A 17664-nucleotide genomic window follows, 5' to 3' on the forward strand; every position below is an offset into this window, starting at 1 on the left:
AAGTAAGACCGTTCAGTGCAGTTGTGTTTTCTCCAATCATCACCAGCTGCTTGAGGAGGCAGAGGGATGGATTTAATCAAAATTGGTATTTTGCCAGGAGAATGAAATGTAGGGAAGAGAAGGGTAATTGAAGACATATGCCAGGGGAAAATTTTAATGAATCTAGGTTGTAAAGAAGGGAAGTAAGAAAACGAAAAGTATGGGCCGGCCCAGTGGCACACTGGATAGTGCGCCGCTTGGGAGCGCGGAGGCGCTCCCGCTGAGGGTTCGGATCCCATGTGGAGACCGGTTCCCGCTCACTGGTTGAGCGCAGTGCGGGCGCAGCACCGAGGGTTGCGATCCCGTTACTGGTCAGTAAAAAAAAGACAAAAAAGGAAAAAGACAAAAAAAAGGAAAATGAAAAGTATGAAAGTAACAAGTAGCAGTGGTCCCAGCGGATTCAAGAAATACTGAAGATAATACCTAATAACAAACCATCAAAATATATGAAGCAAAAATGGACAGAATTGAAGGGAGAAATAGGCAGTTCTACAATAACAGTTGGAAATTTCAGTATCCCAGTCACAATAATGAATGGGACAACCAGACAGAAGTAAGGAAACAGAGGACTTGAACAACACAATAAACCAACTTGATCTAATGGGCACATACAGAACACTGTACCCCACAACAGCATGCATATTCTTCAGTGCACATAAGACATTTTCCAGTACAGACCATATGTTAGGCCACAAATTAAGTCTCAATAGATTTAAAAAGACAGCTAGCTACCATTCAATAGATTTAAAAAGACAGCTAGCTACCATACAAGGTACCTTCTCTGACCACACAGTATTAAGCTAGAAGCCAAAAACAGAAGGAATAGTGGAAAATTCACAAAAAATTGTGGGAATTTAACAGACTCAAACGACCAATCAAAGAAGAAATCACAATGGAAACTGGAAAATACCGAGAGACTAATGAAAACAACATACTGAAACTTATGGGACATAATGAAGGCAGTGCCAAGGGGGAAATTTATATCTGTAAATGTTTCCATTAAAAAAAGAGCTCAAATCAACAGGCTAACTTTACAACTTAAGGAACTGGAAAAAGAAGAACTAACTAAACCTGATACTAGGAGAAGGAAGGAAATAATAAAAATTAGAGCAGAGATAAGTAAAATAGAGAACCGAATAACAGCAGAGAAAATCAACAAAACCAAAACTTGTTCATTGAAAACATTAATTGACAAACTGAGAAAAGACTCAAATTACTAAAATCAGAAATGAAAATGGGGCCATTACCACTGATTCTACAGAAATAAAAAGAATTATAAGAGTACTATGAATAAATGTATGCCAAGAAATTGGATAAGCTAAATGAAATGGACAAATTACTAGAAACATAAAACCTACCAAGAACAAATCGTAAAGAAACAGAAAATACACCCATAACTAGTAAGGAGATTGCATCAGTAATCAAAAACCTCCTGATTTAAAAAAAAAAAAAAAAAAAAAAGCTTAAACCTCATAGCTTTCCTAGTAAATTTTACCAAACATTTAAATAACACCAGTCCTTCTCAAATTCTTCCAAAAAAATTGAAGAGGAAGGAACATTTCCTAACTCATCCTATGAGGCCAATATTGCCCCATACCAAAGCTAGACACATTACAAGAAAGTACAGACCAATATCCTTTATGAATACAGATGTGAAAATCATCAAAGTAATACAAACCAAATTCAGCAACATATGAAAAGGAGTGTGCACCATGACCAAGTGGGATTTATTCCTGGAATGCAAGGGTAGTTCAACATATGAAAATCAATCAATGTAGTACACCACAATGACAAAATGAAAGGGGAAAAAATCCCACATAATCATCTCAGTTGATGCAGAAAAAACATCTGACAAAATTTAACACCGTTTCATAATAAAAACACTTAAACTAAGAACATCAGGAAACTACCACAACATAATAAAAGCCATATATACAAAAACACAGCTAACAACATAGTCAATGGTGGGAGACTGAAAGCTTTCCTCTAAGATCAGGAGCAAGACAAGAATGCACACTTTTACCACTTCTATTCAACATAGTACTGGAAGTTATAGCCAGAGCAATAACTTGGGCAAGAAAGAAAGAAAAGGAGAAAGGAAGAAGTAAAATTATCTCTGTTCACATGTTATTTATATAGAAAACCTTGAAGATTCCAGAAAAAACTGTTAGAACTAATCAACAAATTCAGTAGCAGATACAAAATCAACACAAAAATCAGTTGTGTTTCTGTACACCAACAATGAACAATTGGAGGAGGAAAGTAAAAAAACAATTCCATTTAAAATAGCATCAAAAAGAATAAAATAGGAGGTAAGCAAACTTTTTCTGTAAAGAGCCAGATAGAAAATATTTTAAGGCTTTGGAGGCCATTAGGTCTGTTGCAACTGTTCAACTCCGCTGTTGTAGCAGGAAAGCAGCCATATAGAGCGTACACAAACAAATGTTTGGGTGGTGAAATGATAAAATTTTATTTACAGAAGCAGGCATTTGGTTACAGTTTGCCATCCCCTCGCCAAAGAAAATATTTTTTAAAGTAGTGCTGCAGGATTTCTGTATATAACATACTTCTAAAGATTTGGTAAGTTATATTGTTGATACTTACTATGGTAAGATTATAACCTTGAACTGTCATACTTGAACATAGTTGATCTTGTATTTTAATTCATCCCAGATTCTTTCTGACCATTTCTAACTAAAATATTATGACAGAATAGTACACTTATGTACATTTAAGCCCATATAGCTATAGATATACTTTTATATTTTGATTGTATAAGTCAGTTCAAAGAAAAAGTTTTGCTAGGTTTCAGGTCTAAAGATTAAGTAAGAGGCAAAAAAATGTTTACAGCTACATTTTTTGTTGCCCGACAGACATATTAACATGGTATTTTCCTTCCCTGCAGTATTTTTGTTTTAATCTCTTTCTCAAATTTTTAGGGATCCAGATTAGATGATCAAAGATGTGCTCCACCCCCTGTTGCCACAAAGGGTCCAACAGTACCAGATGAAGATTTTTTTAGCCTTATTTTACGGTCTCAGGCGAAAAGAATGGATGAACAGAGAGTTCTTTTACAGAGAGATGAAAACAGAGACACTGAATTTGGACTAAAGGACCTTTTACAAAGTAATGCTTTGTTGGAATTTAAAAATTCAGGAAAAAAATCAGTAAACCACTAGTTACTGTGGAAATTTTTTTAAGAAAAGATCTTATTTCCTTTCAGAACACTGCAGGGAAAATCTATTACTTTTTTTCTTAAAGGGAGAATTTATAGCACTATAATACAACTTAAAATGTTTTTAGACTGATGTAAATATTTAACCTCCAATAGTGTAGTATTAAGGAATTAATTCCTCTGGACATTCACTTATTTCAAGGTGGAGGTGTCCTATAAGGTGCTTCATCAATTTTCTGTAATTATTGCTTGGGACTGTGTTCTTTGGTAACTTTTTAAGATTCCTTTACCTAGTGTTTGTAAAATAGGAAGTTAAATGAATCCTAGAGTTTAATCTTCTTGCTCAGTTTCAAAAATCTTAATTGACTATGGCATTTTTTTAATACTTAACCATGAATATAGTGGTAAATTATGTTCTTTACTAAAAATAATGTACTTGACCAATGTAAAAAAAAGTTATATAAAAGTCATTTTTTAAAAATCTAGATTTTTTTCTCTGAGAAAATCTATTTTCAGTATATTTTTCGGCGAAAACCAGTATAAATGAAACTCTTAAATAAACTTCATTTAGCATGCTTTGGTTAAAAAAAAAAAAATTATGGTTTAAAATAGTCTCATTTGTTTATAATACTACTGTGAAACAAATTTATAGGACCTAATGTATTAAAAAAAACAAAAAACACCCATGTGGTTATGTCAAGAACCCAGGCCACGTAAATAGAAAACAAAAACTCACAAAAATTAAGTATGAAAGACATCAATTAGGACCTCAGCTGTCATCAAGCCTAGCCCCCCCTTGTTCCCACAGAAGGAAACGTAAAAGGAGATAAAGTGTAGCAAAAAAAAGACGAGAAAAATGGGACAGAGCAGGTCCTGGACTAAGTATGGCTGAATTGCAGAATGCAAATGCCCACACCAGGAACAAGTTGGCAGCTCATTCATCTCTGGTTGCTTCTGATTCTGCACAGCTGGAATGGGACCTGGGCCTCTGTTCTTCAAAAAGTCATTCAGGTGATTTTGATGGACAGTGAGAACTACTTCTCTAAACGGCCAATGTTGAAAAAAAGTTACACAGAGTCTGGAATTATATGAAGTGCTCAGCCAAAAAAAAAAAAAAAAATTCTTAGTTCTAAGATCAGACAAATTTTGTCAAAACTACTAAGTTAAAACCTGGGTTACATTATGTTTCATATATATTACATATAAATTATGATGCTCTGGATAGCATAATTTTAAAAACTGCACATAAGTTTCATGGGGCTTTTTCTTATAAGAATATTCAATAAGCAAAGAGAGCATACCAAACAACAATAATGTGTAAAAATAAATGTTTATTTTGTGTATACAGTGGTTCTTAGATCCTGTAAACATTCAACATTATCTATTCCATTTAAAAACTGCTTTTAACATCTACCCATTCTGATTTTCCTAAAAGATTCTCACTATAAGCTTTACTTTTAATGACAAATACTGACCAATAAACAAGCTTTATCTCTTTTTTGATAATAAACTGGCTTTGATATGTTCAATTTGCTTTAATAGTCTTCCCTGAATTGCTGTCATCATTTACAGCAGTAGCATGTTGCCTTGCTAGCTGTCAAAGTAGACCTCATCCCCAAATGCATATCTGTAATGAAAGAATACAAAGATGAAATCTTATTTATATATTTTTTAAAGGATTAATTTTTGGATCTATTAAAAGCAGTCAGGAGTTGCAAGCAGCATTAACTCTACTCTCACAATCTATCACTTGAGGCATTCTTCTCTTAAGAATCAGACCATATAGCTCAGAGGTCCCACTTTGGGACCATATTCACCAGTCCCCAGAGAGGACTACCTTATATGCACAAATGCACAGTTTAGATGTTCACAAATCCAAACTGCAAACATCCTTTCATTAATTCATGCCTGCTTTGTTATAAATCTTAATATAAAATCCTTTTGTATTTCTTGAAAAAAATGATTACCTTTCTCAGGAAATCCTGAAGATGTTTGCAATTAGAAAATTAACATGTAGGGCCAGCCCCGTGGCTCACTCGGGAGAGTGTGGCGCTGGGAGCACTGAGGCCGCGGGTTCGGATCCTATATAGGGATGGCCGGTGCGCTCACTGGCTGAGCGTGGGGCGGGCAACACCACGCCAAGGGTTACGATTCCCTTACCGGTCACAAAAAAAAAGAAAATTAACATGTAGGGCCAGCCCCGTGGCTCACTCGGGAGAGTGTGGCGCTGGGAGCACTGAGGCCGCGGGTTCGGATCCTATATAGGGATGGCCGGTGCGCTCACTGGCTGAGCGTGGGGCGGGCAACACCACGCCAAGGGTTACGATTCCCTTACCGGTCACAAAAAAAAAGAAAATTAACATGTAAAATTAAATTGTTACAGGCACCTAAGTAACATTTCTGGGAGCCAAAAATGGGTATTCTGCATTTCATGTAAAAAATATCAAAAAGCAACTGCTTTGAATGTCTTTTTTTCTGAAACAAATGCCTGCATGAAAATTAAGATTTTTATTCCCAACTGGCATAACAGTAAGCAGCTGAACATAACTTCTAGGGTGAATATGGTTAAAACAAGACACCTGAATGTATGTGAGCTCTGCTAGCTAGGGACATGTGCAAAACTTATAAATTGCTGTTTTAAAAAGTTTAAAATAAATGCTTTTTAAAATCAGAAAAACTAATTTTTTGTGTGTGTGTGGCAGCTGGCCAGGAGGAGGATCTAAACCCTTGACCATAGTGTTACAACATCACACTCTAACCAACTGAACTAACTGGCCAGCCCAGAAAAACTAATTTTAAAACGTTGACTGATGACCTGTTTGCAGTTAAGGAAAACACCCTGCCCTGTTTTCCTTATCATGGTATTCTTCTCTATGTACAGATCTCTAAAACTTAGACCTTTATGTGGCTGAGACAACATGGTTTGCTATAATATAAATAGGATATGATAATATCTAATATTCTCGGCTGCTAGGATTCTGAGCAACAAGGAAAACAGGTCTTATTACAAAGCCTGTGTGCGTCATTTGGTGGGGAAAGAATAAAGCCATTCTCAAAAACTGTTGACTATGTAAAACTGAGATTACCAATATAACAAGCTATATTATTTAAATTCCCCTGGCACTCTTCAGTTCTATCTAGCTAAGCATATATTAAAAGAAGTGGGCTCACCAGTTAGCTCAGTTGGTTAGAGTGCCACCTTGTAACACCAAAGGGTTTGGAGACCCATACTGTCCAACCGCCCCTCTCCATCTACTCCCCCCACCCAGCCCCCTCCCCCTGCCAAAAAAGGGAAGTGACAAGGAAGAGGCCCAGTTAATAGTTGCAGAAGGAATGAAACTAGAAAGCCACACTGATCTGCGGGTGGCCTACAAAGAGACAAATTGAGGTGTCAGTTGGACTGATACTGGTAATGCACACTCCATGGCTGCATCGAGGCTAAAGTGCATAAAGAGGGTAAGCTTAACTATACTGTACTCTCTTAAAAATAGTTTTTCAGTACCTATCACATTAGAAACACTTTGAATCCAACCCAGAACTAACAAATTATTCTGTTTTTTTTTTTTTTTTAAAGATGACCGGTAAGGGGATCTCAACCCTTGGCTTGGTGTTGTCAGCACCACGCTCAGCCAGTGAGCAAACCGGCCATCCCTATATAGGATCCAAACCCGTGGCCTTGGTGCTATCAGCACCACTCTCTCCCGAGTGAGCCACGGGCCGGCCTCAAATTATTCTGTTAACTAAAGTAGGTATTATAGAACTTCCACTAGGCAACACTTTGGCTAATTGGTTCCTATAAATGCCTGTAAACAATAACATTTCTTTTTCAGTGTCCTCTGATTCAAACTGGCCTCCTCAACTATCCAGAATCAGTGATGCTTGCCAAACATTCATCTTAAAATGTAAATTCTGAGATTATTCCAAAGTCAACACTTCAAAACTTTATAGGATGTATATATCAAAGAGAAGATGATGAAATTAAACGGAAGCTTTCATATATACACGTTTGTTAATTCTGATTGTCAGTAAATTATTAATGTTTAAGTTGGCACCTTTGTAGTAAATATCAGAATATTTGTAGTGAAGAATGAGTAGAGTTAAGAGTACACTTTTAAAAACCCAAAGAAGATTTTAGAGCTGTCACCCATGTTGTGTTCCTCTAGCCACATGGGCTGCCAACTGGATCCTTTCCACATGCGCCGGCTACAGTTCTTGCTGGGCTGTACATGCTGCCTTCCTCTGGGCTGCCTTTAGCTTCCATCATGAGCTGGGCCTTTTCTACTGCAGGTGAACCTTCTGTATTCTCTGATATCTCCTGGCCAGAGACAGTCTTAGCAGACTGGCTATTTTCAGCACTGCTTTCTGTCAATGTGCTTTCTCCTGGGATTCCACCAATCTCTTTAGGTTTTGTATCCAAAACAGGTGATTTATGCTATAAAGTACAGAATTACATTTTGTTTTAATTATGTAATTAACATACTGTGAGGTTTAGTAATCAAACATATCTAACAAGTTCCTACCCAAATCTGTTGTAGTGAGCTCCAACCTCTTTCAAATCCTGGTTCCAGCACTGGAGTATAATTACATGTTATTAAGCTTCACAGAACTGTACGTGGAGGAGTGGGGACACTTAAGATATACTAGGTGCTTTAGTGACCCAGCTTAGATGGGGTGAAGAGGATTGGTAACCAGTATTGCTAACTCCTTATCTGGTGAGAATAATTTATTTGATAAATATTTATTGAGCATATATATTAAGTTCTAGGTGCTGGGGATACATCAGGAACAAAAAAACTGCTCTTATTGGAACTTACATTTAGGTAGGGGAGAGAATCAGGCAACAAACTAATTTTCTGTTGAATTAAGGGCTATGTAGAAAATGCAAAGATATGAGATGAGAGCTGAAAGTGGGGTGGGGTAGGGTGGTAGGGTCAGCTTGCAGTTTAAATTAGGGTGGTCTGAAAAAGTGACGAGTAAAGGCCTGAAGGAAGGGACAATATGATATATGGGTAAACAGCATTCTAGATAGAGTGAACAGCAGGTACAAAGACTCTGAATTCAAGGAACAGTCAAGGCCCCTGTGGCTGAGTAGTGAGTGTGGAGGGTGAGCTGATGACAAGTGAGGTAGTAGATGGTGGGGTAGGGACAGACCAAGGAAGCCCCTAGGCCACTGTGATAAGGGGCTTTCCCTTCAATGATACGGGAAGACACTGGAGGATTTTTGAGATGAGTGACAGATAATCATTAACTATAAAAGCTGGAAGGAGCACCTTATGGTTTTCTAATGTAGATATGTTTATTGTTATAAGGAACTCTATATGGGAAGGGATTCTTAATTTCCTAGATTCTACTGTGCTCATAATTATTTATCAAAGGTTTATGATTGTAACCTAAACTTTGCAAATGACAATACAAATTCCTCTCTCAAACAGAAATAGAAATGTCCCTTTAAATGACCAATAATGGTTTAAAAAAAAAAAAAAATCCTCACTATTCTGCAGGTAAAAAGTATAGTCTAGCAAGTCAATGATATGAAAGATTTAGGAAGGCAAAGTTTTCAATCTCTCCCCAGCCCACTTTTCCGTCCAACTAAGCCTAAAGGCCTCTGAAGGCCTCTACTGCCAGCTCCCTAGGGCTCTGGGTCTTCAGTGGGGCCTTCTCTCTGATCTCTTCAAAGGCAGAAACTTCAGACATGCTCACTTATCAACTTCCTATGAAACCCCATATGAATTACCACTGTTCTAACAAACTACTGTAAATAGTCTTTCACATAAAAATTAAATTTCATTTTATTTCCTTTGAGGAAGTTGGACTAACTTTTGATCAGAAAGGGAGAGAGAGAAAGTGACTAATTATATCACTGTTATATAATCATATATTATTATATAATTAACAGAGCAGGGGAAAAGTTAGAGTAAAAACACTGAATCAAAACCTACATAGGAAGCATTTAGGCCTAGTATGAAGGGACAGCAAAATAAACAGCTGCTGACTTACACTGAGTACCACCTTGGATTGCTCTTGTGCTGCTTCGTCTGGTAAATCAAATGCCCGGAGCACTTCAGGCCTCTTGCTGCCAGTCTGAAATCTCAAGTCTTTCTCTCTCAAAACATCTCTTTTACCCTCATAAGTTTTGTCGTAAGGGCCTTGCTCAGTTTGGCCCCTATAATAGAAATCTGCATCACCTGCTCCACCGTGGGGTGTATAATCAATTTCCTTTCGCCGTCTTCCATCTCCTGGCTGAAGTGCCTGGGGAGGTTCTCTCTCAGGACCACCTAAATGTCTCAGCACATTAACTGATTTTCCAGCACCATAGCAGAAACTCTATAAGGAAAAGAAATACATTTTTCTGAGGACTTAATGGCTGACTTATAATGAAGTTAGGTGTTTCATTCAGGGTGTTGACAAAATTATACTTGTGGCATTTATAGACATAAACATGTTAATTTCACTGCTTTTATTAGAGACATCTTCTTTAGAGTAATACAGGGCCAGAGTGGCCAATAAAACTTAATAAATCACTCAGTATTAAGTAGACATTTCAATCAGCTAGACATCTTTTGATTGAATTATAACAACAGTAGTTAGGCTGAAGCCTAGAAACTTAAATTAGAAGGTTCTAGTTGTCTGATAATTGCTCATGTTTCTATATTCATGCACATCATATAAGGTAAATGCTTAAAATTATTTAAAAGTTATACATCATTCTGTAAACATTCTCCTGTAGGTTTTTTACAAATACAAACTTGACTTAAGCTACAGCTAAAATTCAAAAGGTTTTGATTCACATTCCATGGGAAAAACTAGGCAGCAGTTATCAGTGTGGCCCAGGGACCTCAGGGGATTCCTAAGACTCAGATCTGTGAGAACAAAACTTTTCATAATACAAAGACTTTATTTGTCTTTTTTATTGTCCTCTTGTGAGTGTACAGTGGAGTCTTCCAGAGGCTAGAGTGACATCCGTACTCTGACAGTTCATGGGATGTGTGCTTGTGTATACTGAATTCGTATTTTTAAAATTTCTGTTTTAATTCCTAATATGGTAAATAGAATCCCCATAAACAAGAGCTCTTTGTGGTCTTTTATTATTAAGAATGCAAAAGGGTCCTGAAAACAAAAAATTTAAAAATGTCTGTACTAGAGATACACTATTCTTTAAAGACAAAAGCAGCAAAAGTCAAAGAGCATAAATTTTCTTAGGGAGCAGATGAAGCAAAAACATAATGGGGCTTTTGCTTATTTCAGTTTCAGAGACTGAAATACTACAAAATTAATGTCACCTAACAAAATCATACCTCTAAACCACTGAATCCTGTAATCACAAGCCAAAAAACAACCAAAAAACGAACAATTTCAAAGTGAACAGAGCATAGCGAATTTTGAATTCTTAGGGAGGAGAATCTCCCATAGCATATCTGAGTTCTTTACTTTTGTTTTATGTGACAACTGCTTTATTTGGGTAATTGCTGAAAATCAACAACAAAAAGCTGAACAGACCATGGATGAATGGCAAGTAATATTCCTTCTTAATAAATGTCCACTCTGGATCCCCCTCTCAGTACACCCACCTTTTTCCACATCCTCTTCCGATTCTGTTAAACCCAATGCTCTTCCCTTCGCAGTGCTGCAAAAACTCAGACTGCAATAAGGCCCCTTCCTCAAAGCAGGAGTAATCAGCTGATTACTGTGCATTATTATACTCCCTGTGCATTATTTCACCAAGTTTAAAGAACAAATATAAAAAGAGGTTATTATTCCAAATCACTACTATGACATCTGCAATCAAACTAGAGAACCACTTCCTTGATTAGAAGAATATACATGTAAGTGTAAATAAGTCTGTATCACTTAAAAATCACCTTCTCATACTATCAAGCATGACTTACCCTGATTTACAGTATCAAAGCAGCTTAGTAATCTTAGAATTGTCTTTTTTCTGTAAATCCTGCTAAACAGCAAGAGTGTTAATATACTAACCAGGACAGCTAATGCGAAAATTATCAGCACTGGAATATGAAGTAACACTGGAATCTCTTTCATTAGCGCTTTAATAAATTCACCAGTTCCTTTTCCAATGTGCTTCAATGGCTCCGTTACAAAGTTGGTGAATGTAACTGCCAGTGCCTTAAAACAAAAGATAAAAGCAACTTAATTTTTTCTGCAAAGGAATGCAGCACACAGAGTAAGTCAAAATTCACTGTGTACTGAGGTTGAAATTGTTACTAAAATTAAATGTTGTTACATGCCACTTTTAATGTAAAAATCACTGTAATAGAAATATTTTTTCTAGGACAAAGGTTTATTGTTAGCAAAACAACTCTGAAAAACACTAAACTTTTTATAAATACAAGGGGTTTTTGACTTACTTTGTATAGGCAATTTTAAAAAATACATTCTATACCTTTGTTGGTGGGACCAACCAAATAGGGTTGACTAATAAGAGCTCATAGTATTTTTGGCATGGGTCATCCTTATAGGTCCATGAACTTCTGAACCATTCTATTTAAAGAAACAAACAGACAAAACACTGAATCACTGAAAAAAAAAAAGGTTGCATTTCATTCCCAAATAAGATAATATTTTGGTTTTGACCCTCCTTGACCATCCACCAATTTTAAATTGTTCTAAATTTTAAATAGACTCCCTATAATGTTGATTTTTAAAATGCTTATCTGCTGTCCAAAATCATGTTTATTTTAAAAATCCATTCAAAGTATACAAGTCTTATACAGATTAAAAAATTATATTTTATAAAAATTTCTAAAAGGTACATAATTAAAAGCAGTTTTTTACACACACAAATGAATACAAGTAAAAGTGGGGAAATCTGAATAAGATTGGTGGATTGTACCAAAGTCAGTATCCTGGCTCTGACATTGTACTATTCTAGTATTATATTATTGCATGTTACCATGGGGGAAAATGGGAAAAGGGTACACAGGCTCTCTCTCTATTATTTCTAACAACTCCCTGTGAATCTACAATTATCTCAATAAAATTTCAATTGAAAAAGTCAATTCTTTACTGATTTTGCAAAATAAAGTAGAACAATAGTTCTTCCAAGTTTTCTAAATAAGGCTTTATATGTATTTGGAAACTAGCCTGAGCTACAGCAGGCGTTTTATAGTCCCCTGAAGCCAGGAGGCAAAGCTAAATTGGGTTAGTTCTCACAACTTTTAAAAAAAACATTAATTTTGGAACCCATTTGTAGAATCTACTGAGATTCTATTCCGCGTCAGTCATTACAGACTTGCATTTATAAAGTGCCTTTGAACGTTAAACCATTTCCACTGCTAGGTATACACAACTAAAGGTAGTCAACATTAGTGAGAATATGGGCTGAGCCCGTGGCGCACTCGGGAGAGTGTGGCGCTGGGAGTGCAGTAGCGCTCCCGCCGTGGGTTCGATCCTATATAGGGATGACCGGTGCGCTCACAGCGCCCACTGGCTGAGCGCGGTGTGGCCGGTCTCAAAAAGGACAAAAAAAAAAAAAAAAATTTTTTTTTTTTTTAAAATTTTTAAAAATTTTAAAAAAAAAAAAAATTTTTTTTTTTTTTAAAATTTTTTAAAAATTTGAAAAAAAAAAAAAAAAAAAAAAAAAACCATTAGTGAGAATATTTATAAAATCTGTAAGAACAAAAAACAAAATAATTTTTCTCTTAGTTAAAAAAATACAGTAAAGCTACAGCATAAGATTTCTTAAGTCAATATAAGAAGATTAAATCTAAGACGGATATTAATTCATATATACATCCACTCACTTCTTTAAATAAACTTCTTCTGAGAAATGTGCTAGACACTGTGCTAAGGACTAGGTGAACAAAAGCAAGCACAGGATCCTTCACATTCTAATGGAGGAAGACAGAAAATATCAGAGCCAACATGTACACAATTTTTATTCTTCTCCTCCTTCCCTATGACTTTACATGAACACAAAAAATCACTGGTTTTAAACCTATACTCTTCTTGTATGTTTTTATAACAGTAAAGATTCAGTCGTGGGGCCGGCCCAGTGGCGCACTGCTACAGTGCGCCACTTGGGAGCGCAGCGGCGCTCCCACCGAGGGTTCGGATCCCACATACAGACCGGTTCCCACTCACTGGCTGAGCGAGGGGCAGGCACAGCACCGAGGGTTGCGATCCCGTTGCCGGTCCCGGTCCGGTACGGGCGCGACACTGAGGGTTGCGGTCCGTTGCCGGACACGAAAAAAGACAAAAAGGAAAAAAAAAAAGATTCAGTTGTGGAAAGTCTCCTCTAGAATTTTATCATTTTCTTTGTAATTACTAATACGTTCTATCGTTCTCAGAAATTCTATTCAAAATAAGGCATGTGAACAAATGCCTTACCCCAGATACTTCCAGTCCAATCCATCTTTTCAACACACACATTGTTTAATGGCTCCATCTTGGCAACTTCAGCCTGATGCTGTGCAAAAGCGAGCTGACCAAAAACAAAAGGGGGAACCATGAAAGGCTAATACTGAAGGTTGTGCCTAACATCCAAAAAACCTTAGTTCAAAGTATGTCTTTACCATTCATCTACACGACTATTTAAAAATTTTTAATAGAAAAAATACATATTAGTACTAAAGAGTAGCTGTTTTCAGCTCATAGAAAAGCATGGTCATAATGCAACAAGTAAGCATAAGGAATGAACTACAACTGCCTTCTTTGTAAGTAATTATGATGAAGGAAACCTTTTTTACTAAAAATTTCTTTTAAAAAATTAGCTCTAACATAGTTCATATCGTGCATGAAAATATAGCTATACAAATTAAATGACTTCCATTTTATGATAAAATGGTATTTTGTTCTGGATGGTTTTCAGCACAAATGACTAATGTAAAGATAATATATCTTTTATAAATCAAATCCCCAGGGAAAATCACTGAGGTGGCAATATTCTACCAAACAACCTTCCTTCCACATAGAACCTAGCTATTAATTTGTAAAATAATTAGTTCTAGAAGCTAAAGAACTTAGAGCAAAAGGTTAAGGAATTATCACAATGATTTAATCAGATGAATTCATTGAAAATACTTGGCTACTTGACTCACCCTGATAGAAAGATCTAAAATTTTCCTTTGATGACTATGCTATCTTAACAGGAATGGTAGTGGTCCTTTCAAATTTCTCTATACAGTATAATCCCAACTTTGAAAGAAAATTAAAATTTGGAAAAAAGATTGGAAAGAAATACTTCAAAATATTGACAACAATTATCTCTAGGTGATAAAATTATAGGTGCTTTTTAAAAATTAATTTCTCTGTATTTTTCGTCTTTTCTAAATTCTCTACCAGAAACATACCACTTTTATAATCAGAAAATAACCTGATTTTTAAAAAATAATATTTTGCTATTACTTCTAGCAAAGAATAAAAGAACATACCCCAAAATACATACATAAGAATTTTTAAAATGTGTCTAGCTAGCTCTATTCTGACTTAGCTGTCCAGATGCTACCAACAATAACTGGGTTATGAAAATTAGAACTGCACTTTTTTCCCACTAACTGATCAAGTACCCAAAAAAACCACATACAGCTGAGATCTGCCAATTTAATTCCTTCCCACCGTGTACCACCTCCAATCACTACCTCTAACCCACATCTGAGGGAAGATTGCTCTAAATGGATTATAGTCTTCTTTTATTATGAATTAACATTAAAAAAATTAAAACCCTCCATCTATTTAATACCTTATATAAATACATCCAATTCCATCCCAAACTGAAGAGAAAACTGATGAATAAAACACGTCTCAACTGGGTGTACCAACGAACATACGTCCACAGCTCTGTAGCTACTAACATTACGATGCAAAGCAGACATAGAAGTACCTCAAAAACAGAAAGAAGCAGAAATCAGAATCACTGCCAAGGTGTCCATCTCAAAAGCACAGTAAAAACACTAAAAACGAACTGGATTCAAATACACAAAATTATTTGTACAACCTTGCTACTTGTTCATCAACACAGTATGAATAACTTAGTATAGGTTCGTAATGTCATTATGGTGCAGTTTAAAAGATATTTTTAAAAGGAATCTTAACCATGTCGCCCTCATTCCTTCTTACCATCAACACATTATATGGATCTACTCCAAAGGAATCTTCAAATCGCCACTTCCACGTTTCAAAATCATGTAACTTAAAATTAATTAAAATATCACTTAGTGCATCATCCAAGGCTCCTGGTTTCCAGTCCTCTCCACTGAGAAACTTCTGTATTTCTAACAAGGTTTGTCTTTTAAGGATAATCTCAGCATCATAATGCATATCGCCTTTGCTTTCATCAGGCTGAATCAGATTTACCAAAAAACAATAGAAATAGAAAATAGCAAAAGAAAAAGAGAATTTTATTATTACTTTACTTAGTGAAACATTTTAAGACAAAAGCCAATTTTGAACTAAATATATAATTAGTTTGCAACATTTCACATTCATAATAATAATATCCCCATCTCACAGGTCAACATGAAAACCAAAGATAATGCAGGTGAAAAACATCTAAAAATTATAGAATTCTATTCAAGAAAGGTATCATAAATTTTACAAAAATAGTTGATTCTTGCTATTTGCAGTAGTTATGTTCTGTAAAGTCACCTTGTACACTAATTAGTAAGTACTGAACCATTACTCCTACAGGAAATACAGGGTTAGGTTCCTGTAAACATCTGGTTGTAGGGACCCCATGGGCGCCTGAACAGGGACACACCCTGGCAATATGGCGCCCTTCCTGGTTCTTCTCCGCAGTAAACAAGCCCACTGGCGCCAACACCCAAGCCCACCCACGCCAAACCTCAGCCAGTCACAGGTCAAGGCTCACCTCCTGCCCAGCCCCGTCCAATCAGTTACCGCCCCGTCCACTCTCTCTCCCGCCCCGGAGCACAGCACCCTATAAATGTACGCGCAGTCCTTGAATAAAGCGGAACTTCTCTGGCGAACCGTTAGCCCGGCTCTCGCGTGCTTCCTTCGTCCGTGCGTTCCTTTCACTGGTCATAACATTTTCATCAACCAATCAATATATAACCATGTTTTATGTGTGTTTCTGTTTAAAGACACCTTACTTAATATATATTGTTGATTCATTACCATTAAACACAAGGCCAATAGTCCTGTAACTCATGCGTGAATGAAGCGTATACAACACATTTTCTAAGGCACATCACAGTCTTCTTGCAATTAGGAACACTAGACAGCACTTCAGCACTACAGCACTACATTTGGAGGCCATTTTATTCAACTATATCATCCCCCCCTCCCAGAAAAGCATAAAAAATATAGCACTAAATACACCACAAAAAAGACACTTGGTTGCAGTATGAGAGCTGAAACAGGAAGGTGGAGTTTCATTGCCTTACTGGGAACAGGCACCAGGAAACTCAAATTTTTTGCCACTCTGTACCTGTCCAAGAGTAACCACAAAAACACCCTGAGTATTGATTTTAGGGTTACAAATAAGTTTTATAAATGTATAAATTCGTAAATACGTAATCTACAAATGAGGATTGACTGTGTATTAATTTATGATTCGGTTTATGACCTTCCATTTGCTGACATGGTTTTCAGATAACCTAAAATTTGCAACAGGTAAAATAAGAAAAATACAAGGGATCTCAAAAAGCAGCAAAATAACGGGTTCCCATGAAATACCTGATATTTATAACTACCTTTATTAGCATGAGTTCAGCTTAGCAAAATCACTGTAAACAACTTTAATATTTATTAACCCACTGATACAAATAAGAGAAAATTCCTTTTTCTTTTACCAGAGTAAATACAGATATAAAAAAGCCATGTAATATCAGTAAGCATTAAAAAAGCTGTCACTGGGCCGGCCCGGTGGCGCACTGGATAGTGCGCCGCTTGGGAAGCGCGGCGGCGCTCCCGCCCGAGGGTTCGGATCACACGCACCCAAAAAAAGCTAGTAGGGAAACTTGCCAGAATTTGAACCCAGATCTGCCAAAACTCCAAAGTCAGACCATAATTGTGTCTCCCAGTGTGTAAATATCTATCAAATACTTTGTGCACATGTGTGAACATGCCAAACTTTGAATGATTTAAGTATAACCTGTATTTTAATACTTAGGACAGCATCATAAAATTAATTTCTAAATGAATATTGAAATTTATCCAGTTTCTATGTTTAGCAATTGGTGTTAATTTACCTCTCATAAGTGCTAGAAAGGTTCTACAATACCTCCTCCAGCCCTTTTATACTATTCAAGCTTTTTATTAGCCCTAATGTTGATTGCCTTCCCAGGGCATCTACTAGTTTGAGTATAATTTGTCTAATTAAATTTAAAGAAGAGATGTTTCAGGGAGCACCATTTCATCATTTCCTCTTAAACTCTATGCTGTGGACTTTAATGAGGACCTAAACCCCATCTTAACCCAGCCTTAGTTTCAGCACAGATGAGCTGTGCTTGTTAAGACAGTCTTCAGTTGTC

General features: G+C 36.4%; 2 protein-coding genes across 5 annotated transcripts in view; one reads left to right on the forward strand and one right to left on the reverse strand.

The window, feature by feature from the left end:
* GPSM2 (G-protein signaling modulator 2) overlaps positions 1 to 17664 on the forward strand; it is a 58304-nt gene that overhangs the window by 38117 nt on the left and 2523 nt on the right. For 2 of the 3 annotated variants that reach the window (XM_008566321.1, XM_008566315.1), the window contains exon 15: positions 2979 to 4334. The exons of the other annotated variant lie outside the window; for it this stretch is intronic. In XM_008566321.1, coding sequence (XP_008564543.1) covers positions 2979 to 3218 — 240 coding nt within the window. In that variant the 3' untranslated portion in view covers positions 3219 to 4334. Of the gene's footprint in view, positions 1 to 2978; positions 4335 to 17664 lie in introns of those variants that run through there. 3 annotated transcript variants of the gene reach the window in all.
* CLCC1 (chloride channel CLIC-like 1) overlaps positions 4528 to 17664 on the reverse strand; it is a 25235-nt gene continuing 12098 nt past the window's right edge. Inside the window, exons 5-12 of one of the 2 annotated variants that reach the window (XM_008566303.1) lie at positions 15290 to 15511; positions 14913 to 15053; positions 13562 to 13655; positions 11616 to 11713; positions 11192 to 11338; positions 9212 to 9538; positions 7359 to 7646; positions 4528 to 4841 (exon numbers count right to left, since the gene is read on the reverse strand). In XM_008566303.1, coding sequence (XP_008564525.1) covers positions 7374 to 7646; positions 9212 to 9538; positions 11192 to 11338; positions 11616 to 11713; positions 13562 to 13655; positions 14913 to 15053; positions 15290 to 15511 — 1302 coding nt within the window. In that variant the 3' untranslated portion in view covers positions 4528 to 4841; positions 7359 to 7373. Of the gene's footprint in view, positions 4842 to 7142; positions 7647 to 9211; positions 9539 to 11191; positions 11339 to 11615; positions 11714 to 13561; positions 13656 to 14912; positions 15054 to 15289; positions 15512 to 17664 lie in introns of those variants that run through there. The other variant, XM_008566295.1, reaches the window with a different exon arrangement.

Source organism: Galeopterus variegatus, unplaced genomic scaffold, assembly GCF_000696425.1.
Source record: "Galeopterus variegatus unplaced genomic scaffold, G_variegatus-3.0.2 Scaffold16, whole genome shotgun sequence".
In the NCBI taxonomy this organism is placed as follows: domain Eukaryota; kingdom Metazoa; phylum Chordata; class Mammalia; order Dermoptera; family Cynocephalidae; genus Galeopterus; species Galeopterus variegatus.